A 21,617-nucleotide genomic window follows, 5' to 3' on the forward strand; every position below is an offset into this window, starting at 1 on the left:
AGCTGGTCGGGAGGATTTAGGGTCCTGATCCTGGATCTTGTCCAGGTTGACCCTTGGAGTAAAAGACAGTAGTGAGAAAGGGTAAACAGAATCCACCCACTGAAGAGGAAGTTTTCACGAACCCCAGCCGCCCCCTCCACGGCATCTGAGTCCAGTGACTACCGACACTCAGCACTTCACCAGAAAGTTGGTTTATTGAAACACAGACAGTCACTCAGCCAAGGCAACACGTAATACAAGAAAATTGACTGCGACATCGCTCTTAGATCAGAGCCAGGCTTTTATAGGCACATGAGTAGACCCTACCCCCACCCCCTTCCACGGGAGAGCCAGAAATGACCCTTTTTGGAGAGTTTGAAGCCAGCGGGGTGTGAAACCTCTGGAGCCAGCAGGCTATTTATCTGCGTTTTTTCCATTTCAAAGGGGAGCACCGGGGAAAGGAAGGTCAGAGCAAGGATGGTTTTATCACCTCTAAGCGGAGCCCTCCCCGAGAAGGGGAAAACAGGAAAAAAAAGGAGGGCGAGCAGGAGGCTCAGAGGGGGGACTGGGAAAACGGCACCTGACAGAAGTCCATCAGTAACCAAATTCTCCCTTTGCAGCGGAATATAAGACCCTCTGTCCAGGTGGCGAAGGGTTCCGGCCTAACCCCATCACGGTCATTTTGGAAGGTAAGAGAAGCTGAAGAATGCTGGGAAATGAGGTGGCAACCGTCCCCCAATGGCTGTGCAGCCTTGTGCATGACCGGTGACCTCTCCTCACCCCCCGCTTTCCCCTGGACAGTTTGCTAAAATGGGACCATTTCTGCACAGAGGCAGACAACACGCACCATCTCCTGTTTGCAAATACGCGATAGTAAACTGTACGTTTGCACGCTTCCAAACGAGAGACTTCTCCCACGTTATCCCCATGTCTTCTTGGAGAAGACAGAAGCATGGACAACCCACAGGTCCCCCCCCCCCGCTCCTCAGGTTGTCAATCAACACAAGCCACCAATCTCTTCACAGTGCTTATATTGGGTACTCAAACTTGCACACACCCTGAGTCCCTAAATTAATCTTAAAAAAATACACTTTTGCGTTGCTACAGGGACACGCTACAACAGTAAAACAGGTTTTTGTGTTTTTTTAATTACACTTCCATGTTGCTATGGGATCAAGCCAGAATAAACATTTCTTTGTATCTCTTTTGGGAATTCTTTATATGGTCCCATTGCAATGTGGACTGCACCATATATATTTTAAAAATTTCAATCTGGGAATGGAGAAGGGAGGGTGGGTGCGAGGGTGGGCAAAATGCTGCAGAGACTGTTGTGCATTTCTTCTTTCAGACAGGCTTGCCCCTGTTTGCACCTCGTTGTGTGCCACGACAAGGGGGAGCGGATTCTACTGCTTTCCCTCATTGCATGGCAAAGAGGACCCATTAGAGAGCTACAGGTTGCTACTGAGGCCATGGGGAAGCAGCATTAAAACCAGAGAACAATGAGACACTCGGCGGGGGCAAATTCCATGTGCGGAAATAGTCTGATACAAATGAGACCGCTCCTCTTCCTTTTATTTCTTGCAGACATTGACGAGTGCCAAGAACTGCCAGGCCTCTGCCAAGGCGGGAATTGTGTCAATACCTTTGGGAGCTTCCAGTGTGAATGTCCCTTGGGTTACTACCTTAACGAGGACACCCGCATTTGTGAAGGTACGGTGAAGGTGTTTTTGGAGACCAGAGCTCAAGACATGCTTGCGGCAACCCCTGAGAGAGCTCGTGGAATCCTAGGAACAGGTCCCATGTCTTGAGCACAGAGAGAAATATAGAAAGAAGCAGAATTGTTTAGAATGGAAATTATTGTTGTGGGGGGTCTGAAAATTTGAAAATATATAATACTTGCCTTCCAGCTGCAGCAAGGCGAAGCTTAATTACGGTCTTTAATTCTTTAAAAACAATTTGAACATCAGGAATTCTGGATCGTTTGTTGGTTTTATCTACTTTTAGAGTTCATATGTGCAGGAGATCTCCTGATCTAAATTTCTCTTTGTCTCTTGTGACTGACTATGCGCCTGCTGTTGCCTTGAGCCCCGTGCCCTAGAAATCCTGCATTGTTCCATGTTTGAGCTTTGTGCACAGCCTTGCGCACATGCCCTTTGCTGTAGCATTCCCACCATTTGCATCTCCGTCCCCCATTAAGTTATTGATGCACATTAATTAAAGATGACTGAGGAGTGACTCCAATGCGCTCATAACGTTCAACCAAATTTCTCTTCTTGCGCAGAATCGGAACCATATCAGTAGAACACTGACTAACAAGCTCAGGTCAAAAGTTAGGATTTGTGCGTAATCATGTCCCCAATGTAAGCACATCATGGGAGACAATGACATCATGAGTCGGTGCTGACCAGGAAGTATCTGAATCTGGATGTGAGAGGGAGAGCACGAATCCAGGGCTCACTTCCAGTGCCCAAGTCTTGATGTGTGGAAGAATGAGAATGTTAAATTGGGTGTTGCTTCCCCTCCTGGGGCCCTTGCATGGCATGTGAGGCCGCAGATCAAGATCACGGCATGTGTGGGCTGCAGGCTCTACACGGGCCTGCCCTTGTACTTGCTCCAGAAATTCCAGCTGGTCCAGAATGCAGCTGCTAGGGTTCTCACCGGGACATCTTGGAGGACTCACATCCAGCCTACCCTGAGGCAGCTGCATTGGTTGCCAGTTGCCTCCCAGATCTGGTTTAAGGTTCTAGTATTAACCTTTAAGGCCCTTCACTGTCTGGGTCCCACATACCTGAGGGACCGCCTTTTGCCCTATGCCCTCCGCAGGGGTTTACGCTCTGCGGGTACTAGTTTACTGGTCATTCCTGGCCCCAGGGAGGCAAGCTCGGCCTCAACCAGGGCCAGGGCCTTTTCGGTCCTGGCCCCTACCTAGTGGAAGGAGCTCCTGGGTAAGCTGCGGGCCCTACGGGAGCTTACGGCTTTCCGCAGGGTCTGCAAAATGGAGCTCTTCCGCCGGGTCTATGGTTGAGGCCAGTATGGCGAGGAAGATCTGACAGGCTCCCCCACTAGGATTAAGAGCAGGGGTAGTCAAACTGCGGCCCTCCAGATGTCCATGGACTACAATTCCCATGAGTTCCTGCCAGCGTTTGCTGGCAGGAGCTCATGGGTATTGTGGTCCATGGACATCTGGAGGGCCGCACTTTGACTACCCCTGATTAAGAACATATACTTATTGAAGATCTGCTCTGCTTCTTTATTAGTTCTTGGTGGGGTCAGAGGGGTTCTCCATCAAACTCCATTTTTTTTTGGAGTTTGATTTGTATATACAGTTTGGCTTGTATATTGTTCATCTGGATGGTTTAAATGGGGTTTTTAATGGGGTTTTAATTTTGGACAAATCTGTAACCCGCCATGAGCCAGATATAAGAGTGGTGGGCAATAAGTCTAATAATAAATAAGTAAAAATAAACAAATAAGCCATCCTCGAATAATGGTCTCACTTCTCACACACACATCCCCTCCAGATATTGACGAGTGCTCAGCGCACATCGGGATCTGCGGCCCAGGGACCTGCTACAACACCTTGGGGAACTACACCTGCGTCTGCCCCCCGGAGTACATGCAAGTGAATGGAGGGAACAACTGTATGGGTAAGGACCAGGGGACCAGGGCAGGGATTCTCAAACAGTGTGCTGTTGCATATTGATGAGCCATTGGTGCGCCTGAGATGCAATATGGTGTGTTGGGATTTCTAAAAATTATATTAATTTTTTTTTAGAAAACTCCCTTATATGGGCAGGTCAACCCACCCCCTCCCCAAATGGCCAATGATAGAACTGGAGGGGGCAGGGAGGAGAAGGGCCTCGGCCTTTCAAACTTTCCTGGCCAAGGTTTCAATCGCTTTGTTGACTTGTGTTGTCAAGCAAGGTGAGGCCTTTCCTGGGGCTGGGAGGTGGCTGGGTTGGGGTTTTCTTCTGAGGGTTTTGTTGTTGTTGTTGTTGTTTAACTCGGGTTGGCAGAGGGGCCTTCTGCAAACTCCAGGTCTTGGATGGCAGGGAGAGGGGTCTTCTGCGACCCCAAAAGGGCCTGTCTTTATAGAGAAAGGTATTGATGGGCTGATGATCCCAGGTGTCTTATTCCATTGTGTCGCATCTGTCGCTGAAAATGAGGGAAAGGAAGAATCGCCAACTTATTTTGCGAAATTTTTGCAGAATCTGCCGAATTCTCTCTTCAGCTCAGCTAGTGGAGGGAAGGCGTGTCGCCTCTAGGACCTGAAATAAGGGAAAGGAAAAAAAAACACCTACAGGAAGCATTCCGCAAGACAGAGCGAAGAGATACCCGTAGAAGGGACTCAAAAGATGATACCCAATACAAGAATGATCACCAAAACAAGAATAATCAATGAAAAGATGGCAAAATCATGGTGCTTCTTATGTGCAATCTTATTTCTTTAATGTTCTTAACAGAGTTCTTTCTGGAAAGCAGTCTGGTACAAACATGTTTTCAAATCTGTCTTCAATGAGCAAGAACACAATTATCTTTAAATGATAAACATTATATTCAAAGGACAGTTTCAGTCCTCTTTCTAGTACAACTTTCTTTTTAAGTTCTATGAAGACCTCTAAAGGAGTATCCGAGCTCTCTGTAGGGGACCAAGCTCTCCACAGATGCTTATAGTTTCCACCTCTAGGACCAGGCAGGCTGAGATCTCTTCCCCCTATTTCCTCCCAAGGACTCTTGTTTGCCCTTTCAGACATGCGGAAGAGCCTCTGCTACCGAAACTTCAACGACACCTGCGAGAACGAACTTTCGTTCAACATGACCAAGAAAATGTGCTGCTGCTCCTACAACATTGGGAAAGCGTGGAACAAACCTTGTGAACCCTGCCCCACCCCTGCTAGCCGTAAGTGATCAAGGCCCCATAAGCAGAGACATGGGGGGCTAGCTAAGGCGCTTGTTCCTAAACCTGAGCTGCTGGCCAGCTCACACCTCAGGTCTTGCAAGGAGAATTTCTCCTGCCAAAACGGGACCCATTCGTTCAAACCCTCCCCTAATGCTATTTCCCATTTTAATTTATTCTGCTACTGGCTTTTGAGTAGGCTTTTCAGTGTGATGTCGACCACATCTGCTTGCGTTCGCTTGAGGATTCATTTTCATCTCTTATGGCTGTAAACCTCCCCTTGATGTTTCCCCCCATCGAAATGAAGTCAATAAAATCAGAGCTCTTTGGCCAAAGAAAGGTTGCTGCCTGCCAAACCAGGGTTGCTAAGCGGCTCATCTCTCAGGTCTTGTGAGGACCTCTTGCTGCGCGTCAGAGAAGCTGAGCCATCAGCAGCTATGCCTTTCTCTTGCAGCTGAGTACCAGATCCTGTGTGGCAACCAGGCACCTGGATTCATCATTGATATCCACACTGGAAAACCAATTGGTAAGTGAACCCCAAATCCCAGTCTTTGTCCCTTCTTTCCTTTCCCTCGTCCAGTAAGAAAGTGTTCCAAAACGTGAACAGGCTGAGACTATCTAGGAGAGATCTTGGGGTGATGGTGGACCATTCATGGGAATCACCGACCCGGTGGCCAGCGGTGGTACAAAAGAGCAACATTTATGCTAGGCATTATTAGGAAAGGATGAAAACAAAACAATCGGTATCATACTGCCCTTGGAGAAATCTCTGGTGTGGTAACCTGGAATAACTACATATGGTTCTGGGTAGAATATTCCTCTGTGTGTATTGATGAATAAATTGGCAGGGATTCATTATTGACGTAGAGCAGGCGTAGTCAAACTGCGGCCCTCCAGATGTCCATGGACTACAATTCCCAGGAGCCCCTGCCAGCGAATGCTGGCAGGGGCTCCTAGGAATTGTAGTCCATGGACATCTGGAGGGCCGCAGTTTGACTACCCCTGGCGTAGAGAAAGGTGTAAAGGTGGAGAAGCGATACTTCGTATCATGTGAATGCCTGATTATACAGTTAATTTGTTTTCAGCTTCACACTAACGTGAAAAACCTTTTTATACCGGGTGAATCAAGTGTGACTCCCTTGGGTTATCCTGGATTAAAGTGGCTTGTGGTGTCATGGTTAAGAGTGTCAGGCTCTAATCCGGAGAACCAGGTTTGATTCCCCACTCCTCCACACACAGCCAGCTGGGTAACCTTGGGCTAATCACAGTTCTGTTCTTGCAGAGCAGCTGTCTTAGAGCTCTCTCAGCCTCACCTCCCTCACAGGATGTCTGTTGTGGGGAGAGAAAGGGAAGGCGACTGGAAGCTGCTTTGGGACACCTTTGAGTGGTGAAAAGCTGGGTATAAAAACCAACTCCTCTTCGTGTTACTTTTATATGTCAGCTATTGGCACCTCTCTTCATGTGAACTAACCACAGGGTATGATCTTTGTAATAAAGCAGTTGGGAACCCTATCATTAAAGGGCTATTGCAGAGTTGGACAAGGAGCTACCCAGATAATCTAAGAGTTGGAGCAGCTTCAAAAGAAGTTTGATATTAATATCCATGTTTGTGTGATTTTTTTTTATTTATTTGATTCTTATTTCATTCTCCCAAAGGCTCAGAGCAGTATACAACAATAACAACTATAGCAAAAAATATAAGTTAATTAAATAAAACGTTAGACCTTAAAACCTTTAAAACACATCTCAATGCAGTGCATTAAATCGTTAGACACAGCCCCGGGTCCTCAGTGCAGTCTCATTTTTGGTGTCGTCTATTGATAATACTCCATGGGAGGATCTTCCCTTGGGGGGCCCATTTGAAGTTGATAGATCACTGGCCCCAACCAAAAGCTTGGAGGAAGAGCTCCATTTTGCAGGCCCTGTGGAACTGGGCTAGTATGCCTCATAGGGGGAACAGAGATGTATGAAATTCTTCATTTGGTGAAGAAACTGGATAGATAGTACACCTCCCTTTCTAAGACTAGGAGTCACCTAAAGTTGGATAGTAGTTTCAGGACAGAAAAATACTTCCCATAATGCATAAGTGTCAGGATCCTAGGAGAGTGACTTGCTGAGGACTCTCCATCTGAGACAGATCTGAGACCACGCTATGAGGTCCAAAATAGATTCAGTCTTTATTGAGGATTATTGAGAGCCAGTTTGGTGTAGTGGTTAGGAGTGCGGACTTCTAATCTGGCATGCCGGGTTCGATTCTGCACTCCCCCACATGCAACCAGCTGGGTGACCTTGGGCTCGCCACAGCACTGATAAAACTGTTCTGACCAAGCAGTGATATCAGGGCTCTCTCAGCCTCTCCCACCCCACGGGGTGTCTGTTATGGGGAGAGGAATGGGAAGGCGACTGTAAGCCGCTTTGAGCCTCCCTCGGGTAGGGAAAAGCGGCATATAAGAACCAACTCTTCTTCTTCTTCTTCTTACAGCAGAGTAGACATAATCAGGAGACACACAGTACAGAGATATTGGCGAAGACGAGGAACAATAGGGGAACGGCGCTTATATCTACTTGGGGTCCCACCCCTAACTAATTGTGGGAAAACTAGTTCTCACAAACTGCCCCTTTGATTTATAAGGGTATGAAACCCAGAGACTAGACGTCTAGTTCTCCGGTTCTTACACAGCTGCAAAATTGGTTGGAGCTCTGAGCATTCACACTCTTCAAGGCTATAGATAACTGAAGCATAACACTGGCTGGCAGGGGACTTCAAAGGAACGCCTAAAGGCAATAACTGAAAGCAGGAATCAAAGGACCGAGTTAGAAGTTGGGGTTTTGCACTAGAGTTGGAGTTCTGAAAACGGAGCTCTTCCGCCAAGTCTATGGTTGAGGCTGGGATTGGCGAGGAAGAACATTGCCCCCCCTGGGGTTTGAAGTATACACCCCTACGCTCCATTCTCTAACGTCCTTGATTGGGTAGGGGGAGAATGGTATTTTTCCGCCATGTTGGGAATTTTTTTTAAGTCTTCTAGTGGGAGTTTTAATGGGGAATTTTAAGACTGCTGTTACCCGCCATGAGCCTGTGTAGGGAGTGGCGGGAAATAAATTGAATAATAATAATAATAATAATAATAATAATAATAATAATAATAATAATAATAATAATAATAATAATAATAATAGAATGGGAGATGGCATGGCAATAAATCACACAGGGAACTCACTGCCACAGGATGTTGTGGTCATTAACAGAGAGTCAATGAATGGAGGAAGAGGCGTCCCACGGTAGCTTATTTGGCTACACCAGCCTGGAGAAGACTCTGAATCAGAAATCACTGGGACTTTAGGAGAGTGGGAAGACCCATCTTCTGCCCTGTGGATTAGCTGTAAACATCATCTGGTCACCTTCTCTGGGGACCTTTCTGCATTCTGATTTTCCTCTCTTGGTTGTTCAGGGTGGGAGGGCTGCTCCACGTGTGTTTTGCCCCCTCTTGTAGTCTATGTGATGTTCCCTCAGCATAACTTGTGGTTGAAATCGGCAGGGAGATATGCAAGTCATAAAGCAGCATCAAATCAAAGGAGCCAAACGTGTGCGGAAATGGGAATGCATGGAAAGTTCTGCATTGTCTGTACCCTTGGAGACTAGCAACGAGTCTTCCAGGAAAAGGACCTTTTCAGTCGTGGCCCCCGCAAGATCCTTCCAGAGCCGTTTTTGTTGTCTCTTAGGTACCAGACAGACTCTGTCCTGTAAGGTCTGCGGCTGCGACCTTCTTTCTTGAAGCCAGGCCTTCGATCACCTGAAATAGTGTCCCTCCTCCTTAGATGGGTTTCCTGGGGTGGGGGGGTTGGCCGGTGCTGCCGTTGGAAACGCCATTTGATGAATGGGGGGGGGGCTCTGAATTCCGAACCCTCTTGAATACTCGTCGAGGCAGAGAGAGGCCAGTCAATATTTATTTTTCTAAAAATATAGGGGGACTGGCATGGTTGAGAAGGTTCTGTGGCTCTGCCTGCCTGCCCCCCCCTTCTTTGGTGGCCTGACAGCTTCCTCTCTCCCTATTCTGCCACCTCTCTGCAGATATTGATGAATGCAGCGAGATCCCGGCCATCTGTACCAACGGGGTTTGCATCAACCAGATCGGTAGCTTCCGTTGTGAGTGCCCCATCGGATTCAGTTACAACAACATTCTGCTGATCTGTGAAGGTAGCGTCCACGGGAGGGACACGGGAGGGGGCAATGAGGGGAGTGCAAAAGGGATGCAGCCATGCTGAGGTCGGCAAAGGTCACACCGGAGGTTTGTATTCTGGAGAGGAAGAAACCGGAGGGCCTAGCCACATTTTACATACTGAACCCTGGTGTGCTGAGAGTTCCATGATGAAGCTCCAGGGGAATCCGATTCCAATAGGGACCACTGCACATGGGGGCTTAAGCTGATCCCTGATCCAAAACAAACCTGGGAACCCACCGTTGAGAAAACTGACATTTAGGGGTGTGACCACCCAAAGCTGCTTCCATTGAATCGGAAGGAAGGTTGAGCCCAGTGTAACCTTTAAGACCATATTCATGACATTCTAATGAAACTCTAATCGGCCATCGGGCATACAGCCAATTGGCAAGCCAAACAATCTTATACAACTCTTAGGAACGTGAATTTGGAGAAATGGTCTTAACTCTCATTGGGCTAACAACACTTAGCAGGCTATATTCCATATGGCATTCTGACCGCTCCCGACTGGACAAACTCTTGAAGGAGAAATATTTCTATTAGGGAAATAAAAGTGGCCCAATTCTGGCTCTCCAGGTGTCCATGGACTACAGTTCCCATGAGCCCCTGCTAGCAGCATGCTGCTGGCAGGGGCTCATGGGGATTGTAGTCCATGAACATCTGGAGAGCCGCAGTTTGGCCAACCCATTTGTCTGACTAATATTTAATACTAACACTCAAGCACTTGAGAATTCGAGGCCGTCAAAGTAAAGCTGCATATACATCTTCCTCCCATCCCCTCTTCATTCAGACATAGATGAGTGCAGCAGCGGAGAAAACCTGTGCCAGCGCAATGCCGATTGCCTGAACATCCCCGGCAGCTACAGGTGCGAATGCTCCTCTGGATACAAGCTGTCGCCCAGCGGAGCATGTGTAGGTAAGACTGGAGAAATCCTTTTGAGCCCTGGAGATCAAAGTCTCTTACTTAGGTGGTCAGTGGCCTCCAGAACTGACTGTAGACGCTAGGGCAGGGGTAGTCAAACTGCGGCCCTCCAGATGTCCATGGACTCCAATTCCCAGGAGCCCCTGCCAGCGAATGCTGGCAGGGGGCTCCTGGGAATTGGAGTCCATGGACATCTGGAGGGCCGCAGTTTGACTACCCCTGCGCTAGGGCTTTGCCCTCAGCCAACTGAGCACGTGCTATTTGGAAGGCACGAACATGCTCATGCATATTTATTTGTGACCATATTCATTTCTGATCATCTGCAATGTTGACTTTTCCACATTCTCATTTGGCTCGCGGGAAAGTTCCTGTTTCTGTTCAGTTTAAAAACCTGCAGTTTCATTCTGAAGACAGATAATGCTGGGAATAAACTGGTGTAATACTGAATCTCCCACTAGGGGGAGCTAAATGTGTATGGAACTGGGGGGGGGGAAACCCTGGAAAAAACTGGAACTTACAAGGGAGAGAATAAAAATGAAAGAATTTCTCAAAAGAATCATCAAAGATCTCTGAATCCCACCCCTCATTCTGAAGTTTGAAATTAGCTTTTTATCTTAAGTGGGACCAGTGAATGATCTTAAGTGGGACCAGTGCTTCATTCATACGTTATCCCTTTGCTCTTTGTTCCATCCATGCACCATGGCCTCTACTTCCTTCTGTGCACTAGTGTCTATTTCCCCCATAATGTGACTGATGCGCATGGGCACATATATAACATCTGCAAAAGAGCAATTAGGATGTGATGGCTTCATGACTCTTGCCACAGCACCCAGCAGCATCTGTGGACATCATTAAGCCAGCATGGTGTACTGGTTAGGAGCAGCAGCTTCTAATCTCATGAGCCTGGTTTAGATCCCCGCTCCTCCACATGCAGCCAGCTGGGTGACCCTGGGCTCATCACAGTCCTGTCAGAGCTCTCTCAGCCTCACTTACCTCACTGGGTGTCTGATTGCAAGATTCATTCAGATCCCTTTAAGCAGGGTATAGAAACCAACTCTTCTTACAACGATGCACAGAAACAGTTTGATGCGTAATTACAGCCTTTTGGGCTGTGTTTTTTCAGAGCATGCATGAGCATTGCTGGAAGATCACAAAGAACCAAGAAGAAACTGTACATGCTTTGATTCCAGAATTACCTTTATAAACACTATGATAAACTGGAGCTAGTGCAGATGGAAATTCCGGAAAAATAAAAGAACGGAATAGGGAAATCCATTTATTCCTACCGACACATGAAATGTAGCTCCTGTGAACACTTCCACCCTGGTTAAATGTGACCATATGTACCTTTTCTGGACAAGTCAAATTAAGTAACGTTGCCTGGTGGTTGTGGGGTGAACGTTGTTTCTCTGGATGGGCAAAATCTCTCAGTGGCAGAAGATCTAGATGGTCTCTTCCTTGATTTTCACAGAATCATAGAGTTGGAAGGGGCCATACAGGCCATCTAGTCCAACCCCCTGCTCAACGCAGGATCAGCCCGAAACTTCCTAAAGCAAAGCTGCCTGTTCTTTTCCCTGCCTTTCTCAAGTTCATAGAATCATAGAGTTGGAAGGGGCCATACAGGCCATCTAGTCCAACCCCCTGCTCAACGCAGGATCAGCCCGAAACTTCCTAAAGCAAAGCTGCCTGTTCTTTTCCCTGCCTTTCTTAAGTTCATAGAATCATAGAATCATAGAGTTGGAAGGGGCCATACAGGCCATCGAGTCCAACCCCCTGCTCAACGCAGGATCAGCCCTAAGAATCCTAAAGCATCCAAGAAAAGTGTGTATCCAACCTTTGCTTGAAGACTGCCAGTGAGGGGGAGCTCACCACCTCCTTAGGCAGCCTATTCCACTGCTGAACTACTCTGACTGTGAAAAATCTTTTCCTGATATCTAGCCTATATCATTGTACTTGAATTGCCTGCTTCGAACAGTTGATTGTCCCAGCCTCTGTAAAATGAGTATCCCTTCTAGGATTCTCATAAGAACAGCAAAGAACATCACCAACCAGACATCACAAGAGACAGCAGTCTCTTCCCCAAAGAGGGAAATCTCATGAAAGGGCTTCCCAGCGTTCTGTGCAAGCGCTCGCTTCCTTCATCTGCCCGGGTTCTTGTCTACTTGTTTTCTTTCTTCCAGGCCGAAACGAATGCCAAGAGATCCCCAACGTTTGCAGTCACGGCGACTGTGTTGACACCGAAGGAAGCTACCTTTGCATCTGCTACAACGGGTTCAAGGCCACCGGGGACCTGACCATGTGCATGGGTGTGTAGGTGTCTGGGGGAGGGCGGGGGGAGCATTGCCAATTTAACTGAATTGATCGAAAGGGTTGATTTACTGCCTCCCTACCTGGAAACAAAATCTGGCCATGTGATTTAGTGGTTAGAATATCATACGAAGGCAGGGATAGTCAAACTGTGGCCCTCCAGATGTCCATGGACTACAATTCCTATGAGCGCCTGCCAGCAAACGCTGGAGGGCCACAGTTTGACTACCCCTGCACTAAGGTCTGGGAAATTCCGGTTCAAACTCCTGTTATACCATAGAAGTGTACTGAGTGGCCTTAGAACAGTCATATGCTTGCTGCCTAGCCTACCTCACAGGGTTGTTCTAAAGATTAAATGGAAGGAAGGTGAATGATGTACACCGCTTTGGGTCCCCATGGGGTATAAATGAAGTAAATGTCTATATAAAAATAAAAGTGAAAAGATCCATCAGTTGTAAAGCTGCGGGGGGGGGATGACACACACGAGAGCAACGTCAAACTGTAGTGCCGTGGTTAGAATGTCCTATTGGAGGGACTTGGGTTCAAATCTTCATTCAGGCCTCAAACGATGGGAAATCCAAAAGATACAAATTGCAGGCTCCTTTTCAATACAAAGAAACTGGTTCAAATCTCACCACAGGCGTAGCTTTCTCAGCCTCCTCTCGCAATACAGGAGATGAAGATGACAATGTATAGGGTTGTTGCATTTTGAATGCAAGACAGTTTAATGCTAAGGATTTCTATCCATGCCACCCCCACCCATCCCCCATTTTTGTCCTTGCAGACATCGATGAATGTGACCGCCAGCCCTGCGGGAATGGCACATGCAAGAATACAGTGGGGTCCTACAACTGCCTCTGCTTCCCTGGTTTTGAGTTGACCCACAACAATGATTGCATGGGTAAGAATCCACCCTCCGTGGTGCAGATGGGAGAAACGTCTGGCAGGTTTTTGGTATGGTTGCATTTTTCCCTGAAGTGAGTGTTCCAAATTACTTGGACCACTTCCGCACAGATGTTTTCTTCCAATTTTGTTTCCAAACTGGAGGTAAGAATCCACATAGCATCCTCCTCCTGTTAACCACTTTTGATGATTTCCCCTACTTTGCGCCAATCTGTTTTGAAGGAATGTAGCCTAACAAAACTGTCTGGACAGGAAGGTGCCTGTTGTCCTTCCCTCACTGTCATTCCCTCACTGGCACCAGTTTCCTTTCATCAATCCCGTGCAGTTGCCATTCCCCCCCCCCCTTAGATCACCAGAGTGCTATGTGGAAAGGGTGTCTTCTTTTATTAAATCATTTGTTGCTATAGTGTAAAACCATAATAATCTATTGCTGTGATCTGCATTTTCTGCAGATTCTCAGCTTTCATTAGAAACTGGGGGGAAGTAAGTCTAGCTCTTCTTGTTGTGGAGATATAAGGAGAAATATATATAAGGAGAGGTGGAAGCACTGGTGTCCCATATAGGACCCGGCCGTGGAGACACGGCCGGCGCCCTGGGTGTGCTCGATCCCCTTCTAACCTCCGTCCCATCCCCAGGAATGTGAGGGTGAAGGCTAGGGTAAAGGGTCCAACATTGGTCTTGTGCAACGCAAGGTCGATTAAGAACAAGGCCTCGACTCTGCAACACTTCATTGCGGAGTCGAAGGCGGACCTTGCTTGCGTGACCGAGACCTGGGTGAGGGAAGGCGAGTCAGCGGCCCTGAAAGAACTAGCCCCACCAGGATACTCGGTCCTTCACCAATCTCGGACCCACAAGAGGGGGGGGTGGCAATTGTGGTCCGAGAGGTCCTCACCTGCAGGGCTCTCCCAGCGCCGGAAATCAGTGGAGTGGAGTGTGTTGGTATTGGATGGGACTCGGTCAAGAGTGTGGCTATCTGGTTGGTATACCATCCGCCCAACGTGCCGCCAGATGTCCTGCCTCGCCTGCTGGAGGCGGCGGCCGCCTGGGCGTTGCAGATCCTGGGCGACTTCAACGTCCATGCGGACACGCCCCCTTCAGTCCATAGCGGAGACCTGGTGTCATCCATGGCGACACTAGGGCTTTCGCAATTTGTTGCCGGGCCCACCCATCATGCCGGCCACACACTCGACTTGATTTTCAGCGCTGGGATAGAGGTGGATCTGGATACAGCTCTAGCTGTGCCGTGGTCAGACCACTATGCACTGCGGGCCCAGCTCAGGATACCACCACCCCCCACTTGGGCGGCGGGCACATTCTAGCCCGCCTGCTGAGACTTATGGATCCAATTGGATTCCGGAATGCTCTGCGGGACCCGATGCCTCCTGGCGACTCACTAGCGGCTTTGGTGGCGGACTGGCAGTCCCGCCTGACAGCTGCTATAGATGATATCGTCCCTAAACGTCCTCTCTGCCCACGACTCAAACAGGCTCCCTGGTACACCGGGGAGCTACGGGAGAAGAAAAGGGAAGTGAGACGACTGGAGCGAGTGTGGCGGAAGACTCGTGACGAAGCTACGAGAACATCTTATCGCACGCTTATGAGGGCGTATGAGATGGCGGTGAAAGTGGCAAAACGTGAATTTTTTGCCACCGAAATCGCGTCCGCAATCTTTCGCCCGGCCCAATTATTTAGGGTAGTTAGATCCCTTACCGCCCTTGAGGGGCGCCAAAATAATAGCAAATTGGAACTCGGCCGTGAGGCATTTGCGAGCTATTTTGCGGACAAAATCTCGTCTCTCCGCCACGATCTTCCCGCCACAGTTAATACAGTAAACGAACTGGAGGCCTGTTGGCCGCCTTTGGAGGTGACGTATGATGGCTTCAGATGGCTCTCTTTATCCGAAGTGGACAAGTTGCTGGGCTCGGTTAGGGCGACCACTTGCCCCCTTGACCCCTGTCCATCATGGCTCCTCAAAGGAGGTGGCCAGAAGATAGGAGGCCAGCTCAGGGACATAATCAACCTCTCCCTGGAGTCCGGGGAGTTCCCTGAGCAGCTGAAGGGGGCAGTGGTTCACCCTCTCCTGAAGAAATCTACGCTGGATCCGCAGGACCCCGCCAGCTATCGCCCAGTGTCGCACTTGGCGTTCCTGGGCAAGATGGTTGAAAGGGCTGCGGCAGACCAGCTCCTGGCATTCTTAGAAGAAACTTTGGCATTCGATCCATATCAGTCTGGCTTTCGACCTGGCCACGGGGTGGAGACGGTGCTGGTCGCCCTGTTGGATGACCTCCGTCGCCAGCTGGATAAGGGCGGGTCGGCAGTGCTGGTTCTTCTGGACCTGTCGGCCGCTTTTGACATCGTGGACCACGAGCTGTTGGTCCACCGCCTTGCCGGCACGGGGATACACTGGATACGCTCCTTTCTCCAGGACTGGACCCAGAGGGTTGCAGTGGGAGATGAGTTCTCGCGTTCCTATAGACTCCCTTGTGGGGTCCCTCAGGGTGCAGTCCTCTCCCCCACATTATTCAACATCTTTATGCGCCCTCTGGCCCAGCTGGTACAGAGTTTTAGACTGGGTTGCCACCAGTATGCTGATGACATCCAGCTCTATCTCCTCATGGACAGCCGCCCGGACTCCCCCCCCCCCGGAACCATTCGCCAGATGTTTGGAAGCAGTAACAGAATGGTTCGAGCAGAGTCGCCTGAAACTCAACCCCTCCAAGACGGAGGTCCTGTGGCTGGGACGTAGGGGGCAGGACCAGGAAGCGCGCTTACCCACCCTGGCAGGGACGCAACTCACCATCACGTCCCAGGCCAGGAACTTGGGTGTGGCCATTGATGCCTCCCTGACTTTGGAGACGCAGGTCAAAAAAGTAGCGGGCCAGCCGTTTTTCCACCTTCGCCAGGCCCGACTATTAGCGCCCTACCTGTCCCCCGAACACTTAGCCACAGTGATCCATGCAACGGTCACCTCCAGAATAGATTTCTGTAACTCGCTCTACGCGGGCCACCCTTGTCCTTGATCCGGAAACTTCAGCTACTGCAAAACGCAGCTGCTAGGGTCCTCACCGGCACACCTTGGAGGGCCCACATCCAGCCTGTGCTGAGGCAGCTGCACTGGTTGCCAATTGCTGCCCGGATCCGGTTCAAGGTTCTGGTTCTAACCTTCAAGGCTTTACGCGAGTTGGGACCCACATACCTGAGGGACCGCCTATCGCCCTATGCCCCTCGCAGGGCCTTGCGCTCTGCGGGTGAAAACCTGTTGGTCGTTCCCGGCCCTGGGGAAGCACGCCTGGCCTCGACCAGGGCCAGGGCCTTTTCGGTCCTGGCCCCGACCTGGTGGAATGAGCTCCCGGGAGAGCTGCGGGCCCTGCGGGATCTTTCAACGTTCCGCAGGGCCTGTAAGATGGAGCTCTTCCGCCAGGTTTATGGTTGAGGCCGGGGCTGATAATAGATCTATGCCTCCCCCGGGGACTCGGGTTCCGGACCCGAAGCAAAACATCATCAGGACCTCCTCTCCACCCGCTAGTAGTGGGAGGGAGGGGGGGGGAGTTGAGCTGCCATTCTTGCCATGCCGGCAATATTGGCAATGTTATTATTGTTTTATGGGGTTTTAATGGGGATTTGCGATATTGTTACCCGCCACGAGCCGCAAGGGAGTGGCGGGCTATAAATCTAATAATAATAATAATAATAATAATAAAATGTGCAGGCAGTTTTTGTCCAGATTGCATAGAAAAAATGAGGAGGAAAAGGTGAAAGACCTCAGGAGACAGGTATGAATTTACAGTTCAGTTAAACAAGTGGATGTTGTGTTGCTGCTTCAAATGCATCCCCATTCACCATGGTAACAAAAGCAGCACAGAGAATTGCCATTGTGTGGATACAGCCCCAGTCTTGCTTTGAACGTACAACCAATGAATCCTGCTTTTTGTTTCCAGAAAGCCTACCAACTAGGCATGAATGCCAAACCCCCTCTGTCATTGCCCTGTAACATGAGCATTCAGAAGTTCAATGCCTCTAAGCATGCAGTCACAATAGCAAATAGCCATTTATGGGTAGCTCATCTGAATTTGTGTAAATCCTCCTCTAAAAGCAGACTGAACTAATTACTATCAGTACATCCAACAAGCTTATTCCTCATTGAGTGAAAAGGAACTTCCATTTGCCTGTCTATATACACAGAAGGATGTCCCAGGCTAGGTCAGTCTCATCAGATCTTGGAAGCTAAGCAGGGTCAGCCATGGACTGTACTTGGATGAAAGATCACAAAGGAAGTCCAGGATTTCTATACAGAGGCAGGCAATGGCAAGCCACCTCTGAATGTCTCTTGCTTTGGTGTTTCTCCATTCTTATTTTCCTTGCATGTTAAGTTACTGTTTCTTTAATTGGGTGTGTTTTGTACATGTTTTGCTGCCTCTAGTGGCCGATTTGGTATTACATCCATTTTTGTCCAGCATATCTCCCGCAGGTATAAACAAATGTAATATCAAATCAACCACTAAAAGGAGAATCTGCCATCCACTGAAGAAAAACAGGAACTTGCAAGTGAGGAAAAGGAGAATGAGGAAAAGCCCCATGAGTCAGCTGTGATTTGACAGCACCTTCCAACACCACAGGACACGGGAAAGAGATGCAAAATTCATTGAGAGATGTGGCAAATTCCATATCCCCCCATCTTTGCATCAATTTTTGAAAATTTTCCCATTTAAAGTGGAAAGAAGTGGGACAATATGGATCAGGGGCACTCTGGTCACTTTTTCATTTTGAAATGGTTCACCCTCGTCTCCCTTCTTGTTCTCCCACAGATATCGATGAATGTTCTTCACTAGCTGGGCAGGTTTGCCGAAACGGACAGTGTATCAACAATGTCGGGTCCTTCCGGTGCCTCTGTCAGGAAGGTTATGACCACACGGCCGACGGCAAGAACTGTGTTGGTGGGTGCCTTCCTGATCTTGACTCCCTGGAGACCCCATCTGAGTGGCATGGGGTCAGAGTATATCAGTCAGGGCAGGGGTAGTCAACCTGTGGTCCTCCAGATGTCCATGGACTACAATTCCCATGATCCCCTGCCAGCAAATGCTGGCAGGGGCTCATGGGAATTGTAGCCCATGGACATCTGGAGGACCACAGGTTGACTACCCCTGAGTTAGGGAACGGGGCGGGGGACGATTCAGTAAGTGTCTCAATTTCACCTGAATTTTCAAATGACCTCAGTTCCATGACTGAACCTCTATGGCAAACCTGTCTTACAAAACCTTGACAATGCCCCTCAGAGTAGAGAACAAAGATCACAGGGAGAGCCCCCCCCCAATGGTCTCATCAGTCAAAGAAGCTTATTTGGTAGATACAGAAGAGAGAGCCTTTTCAGTGGCAGCCCCAGGATTATGGAAAACCCTCCTTAGAAAGGTATGCCTGGCTCTCCCTTTTTCAGTCTGTAGGAGGCAGCTGAAGAGTTTTATTTAGGACTTCATTTGATTCATTTATTAATAGTCCTCACGTGTGATTTTAAATTCAGGGGGGAGATGTATTTAATGTAAACTGCCCTCTTATTGCGCCATCCAGAAGAAATGCAGCTAATAAAATAGACCAGGAAGGAAGGAAAAGAAGCTTAAAGCAATGGTCTTGTATCCCTTGCTGTGAGTCTCACCCTCATCTAGATTGGAATGGGGCCAAGCAAGGATCACAGATTTGAGGAGGGGGGAAAGGGCTTAGAATGCCCCCTTGCAACCACTGGGGGGCAGCGTCTCCCCATCACAACTTCCTGGACACTTCTCACTTGGGTTTTCTGACCACAATACCAAGGTACTTTATGGTACTTTGTGGGCCCCTCAATGGTACTGTGGCATGGGAGAGGTTTCAAAATGGTGGCTGGAAGGAGCCCTCCCATCTGGTACCTGCCATTTCCAGCTCCAAGCAAAAGAAAGAAAAACTTAAAATAATTTTTTTTAAAATTCTACCCTTACTTGGGCAGGTTGACGTCCCCTCCCAAAGTGGCCAATGATGAGCTGGAGGGGATGGGAAGGGGAGGAGCCCTGAGCCCTGACCTTTGCCACCTGAGATCCTTTCACTTCCAGGGGGCGTGGCAGGAAGACGTAGTCAGCTGACATCCTTTCCTGGTACCTCAAAGTCTGAAAAATGCTCCAGCAGTATGTTTCGCTGTCAAAAGGCTGAAGTAGGCCACCTTTCACCTTCAATGTGGTAATTAGGCCTGATATGTCTGTCTCTTCTCGTTTCTTCCCCTGTAGACATCAATGAATGTGTTAGCCTGCCAGGAACGTGTTCTCCTGGCACTTGCCAGAACTTGGAAGGTTCTTTCCGTTGCATCTGCCCTCCGGGCTATGAGGTGCAGAACGACAATTGCATTGGTAAGATGTAAGACAAACATCTCAAAGGTTCACCTGATCCAACATCTTGATCCTCGCAGTGTCGATCGGATAATTCCAGAAGGCTCTCAAACCATGACATGAAGCCTATTGCCCGCACCTATTGCATGCTCCCCAGCGGGGATCGTTCACAGGTCGATCGCTCCTGTGCATGGAGCATTCATTGAGCAAGAATAGCTAAATAGCCATTGGTGGGTGTCTTCCATGTCTTTGAGGAAGCCCTTTTTGACAAGGAGAGTCCAGCTGGATCCAATCAAAACTTCCCTCCAGCCTACCACCCTGTGAACAGCACAGAAGCCTGGAGAAGCCACCAAGCAGAATACTTAGGCTGGTGCTTCTCCCAGCTGTTCTTATTGTGACTTACAGGTATACAGTCTCTGAACAGGGAGGTTCTGTTTAATTCTCATGGTAGACCTCCCCTCCTGGCATTCGGCCAAAGCCCTTCAGAAACCATGTATGCCAGCAACTCTTGCCACATCATGTGGCAGAAAGATTCATACTGTGTCCCACGACCTTGCCAACAAAACTTTCCCTGGCCTGAACACCCCAGAAGATGGGGATAGAGTTCAATGAGATCTGAACATGCTGGAAAAGTGGGCAGAGGAGAACAAGATGCAATTCCATAGGGATAAGTGCAGAGTTCTCCATCTGGGCCATAAAAATGAGAAGGCTGCAGACTGGGTGGGAGAGACCCTTTTGGTACGAGATCTTGGGGGACTTGTGGGCCGTAAGCTAAATATTTACTTGTTTAAAATATGTGTCTATTTACCCGTATTTGCCGGCGTATAAGACGACTGGGCGTATAAGATGACCCCTCAACATTTCCACTCAAAATACAGTACTAATGGCCACTATGGGCAACTATGTCTATCCCAACTGAAGTGCACCCGGCGTATAGGACGACCCCCCCCCCACTTGGAGGCATGTTTTTTAAGGGTAAAAAGTAGTCTTATACGCCAGCAAATACTGTATATAAATTTAAATATGAGCAGACAGTGTGATATGGCAGTAAAGAAGGCAAATTCAGTCGTGGGCTGTATCATCAGAGGCACCAAGCCATAAGAGGAAAGGAGGAGGGACTTGGGAATGTCCAGCCTGGAGAAGAGGAGGTTGAGAGGGGACAGGAGGGCTCTCTTAAAGTCATTTGAAAGGTTGTCATTTGGAGGAGGGCAGGGAGTGGTTCCTGTCAGCAGCAGAGGAGAGGAGCTGCTGTAATGGCTTTAAACTACATGTCGAATGGTATTGGCTAGATATCAGGGGGGAAATTTCACAATCAGAGCAGTTCAGCCGTGGAAGGGGCTGCCCAAGGAGGTGGGGAGCTCCCCCTCACTGGCGGTCTTCAAGCTGCGGCTGGACAGCTCCTTCTCCTGGATGCTTTGGGCTGATCCTGCATTGAGCAGGGGGTGGAACTAGATGGCCTTCATGGTCCCTTCCCACTCTCTGCTTCTACTAATTGGGTTGGGAAGAAGGGACACATCCCTGCTGCAGCTCTCACTGATCCTTCCCGGGTGGGTTCCAGATATCAACGAGTGCGCCGAGGAGCCGAACATCTGCCTCTTTGGGACCTGCACCAACACGCCAGGAACGTTCCAGTGTATCTGCCCACCGGGCTTCGTGTTATCTGACAACGGTCGCCGTTGCTTTGGTAAGTGCTGCCCTGTGCGGGGGGGCAGGGGGACATCCACCCACCTTGGGGAAGAAGGAAGATGGCCGCTTGTCAGTGGAGCTTGTTGCCCAGCAGCACTGGCCTGATACAGCTGCCTTGAGCTGGTTCTGCTGAGGCCAGGCCAGATCTGCACCCTTTATGCCTGATCTATTTTTCTGGATTTTCCACATGCGGCCGGCTTCATCCGCAGACTCGTTTGTCTTGTGTGTCTTTGGCCTTCCTCCCCATTCCTGCAAAGCCCTTTCTTTTCCTGGGGTCAGTGCTTATGAGAAGAGCCCTTTTAGTCCAGACGAAGGGTCCATCTGCTCCAGCATTCTTGTTTCTGACACAGCTAGATGCCTCT

At 49.1% G+C, this 21,617-nt stretch overlaps 1 protein-coding gene across 1 annotated transcript in view; it reads left to right on the forward strand.

The window, feature by feature from the left end:
* The window catches only part of FBN3 (fibrillin 3), a 215,551-nt gene that overhangs the window by 164,864 nt on the left and 29,070 nt on the right, over positions 1-21,617 (forward strand). Inside the window, exons 38-49 of the mRNA XM_077331715.1 lie at positions 600-668; positions 1,564-1,689; positions 3,501-3,626; positions 4,730-4,879; positions 5,331-5,402; positions 8,946-9,071; positions 9,884-10,009; positions 12,196-12,321; positions 13,107-13,223; positions 18,031-18,159; positions 19,471-19,590; positions 21,128-21,253. Of these exons, the coding sequence (XP_077187830.1) occupies positions 600-668; positions 1,564-1,689; positions 3,501-3,626; positions 4,730-4,879; positions 5,331-5,402; positions 8,946-9,071; positions 9,884-10,009; positions 12,196-12,321; positions 13,107-13,223; positions 18,031-18,159; positions 19,471-19,590; positions 21,128-21,253 (1,413 nt within the window). The remainder of the gene's footprint in view (positions 1-599; positions 669-1,563; positions 1,690-3,500; positions 3,627-4,729; positions 4,880-5,330; positions 5,403-8,945; positions 9,072-9,883; positions 10,010-12,195; positions 12,322-13,106; positions 13,224-18,030; positions 18,160-19,470; positions 19,591-21,127; positions 21,254-21,617) is intronic.

Source organism: Paroedura picta, chromosome 4 (genome assembly GCF_049243985.1).
Source record: "Paroedura picta isolate Pp20150507F chromosome 4, Ppicta_v3.0, whole genome shotgun sequence".
Classification (NCBI taxonomy): Eukaryota; Metazoa; Chordata; class Lepidosauria; order Squamata; family Gekkonidae; genus Paroedura; species Paroedura picta.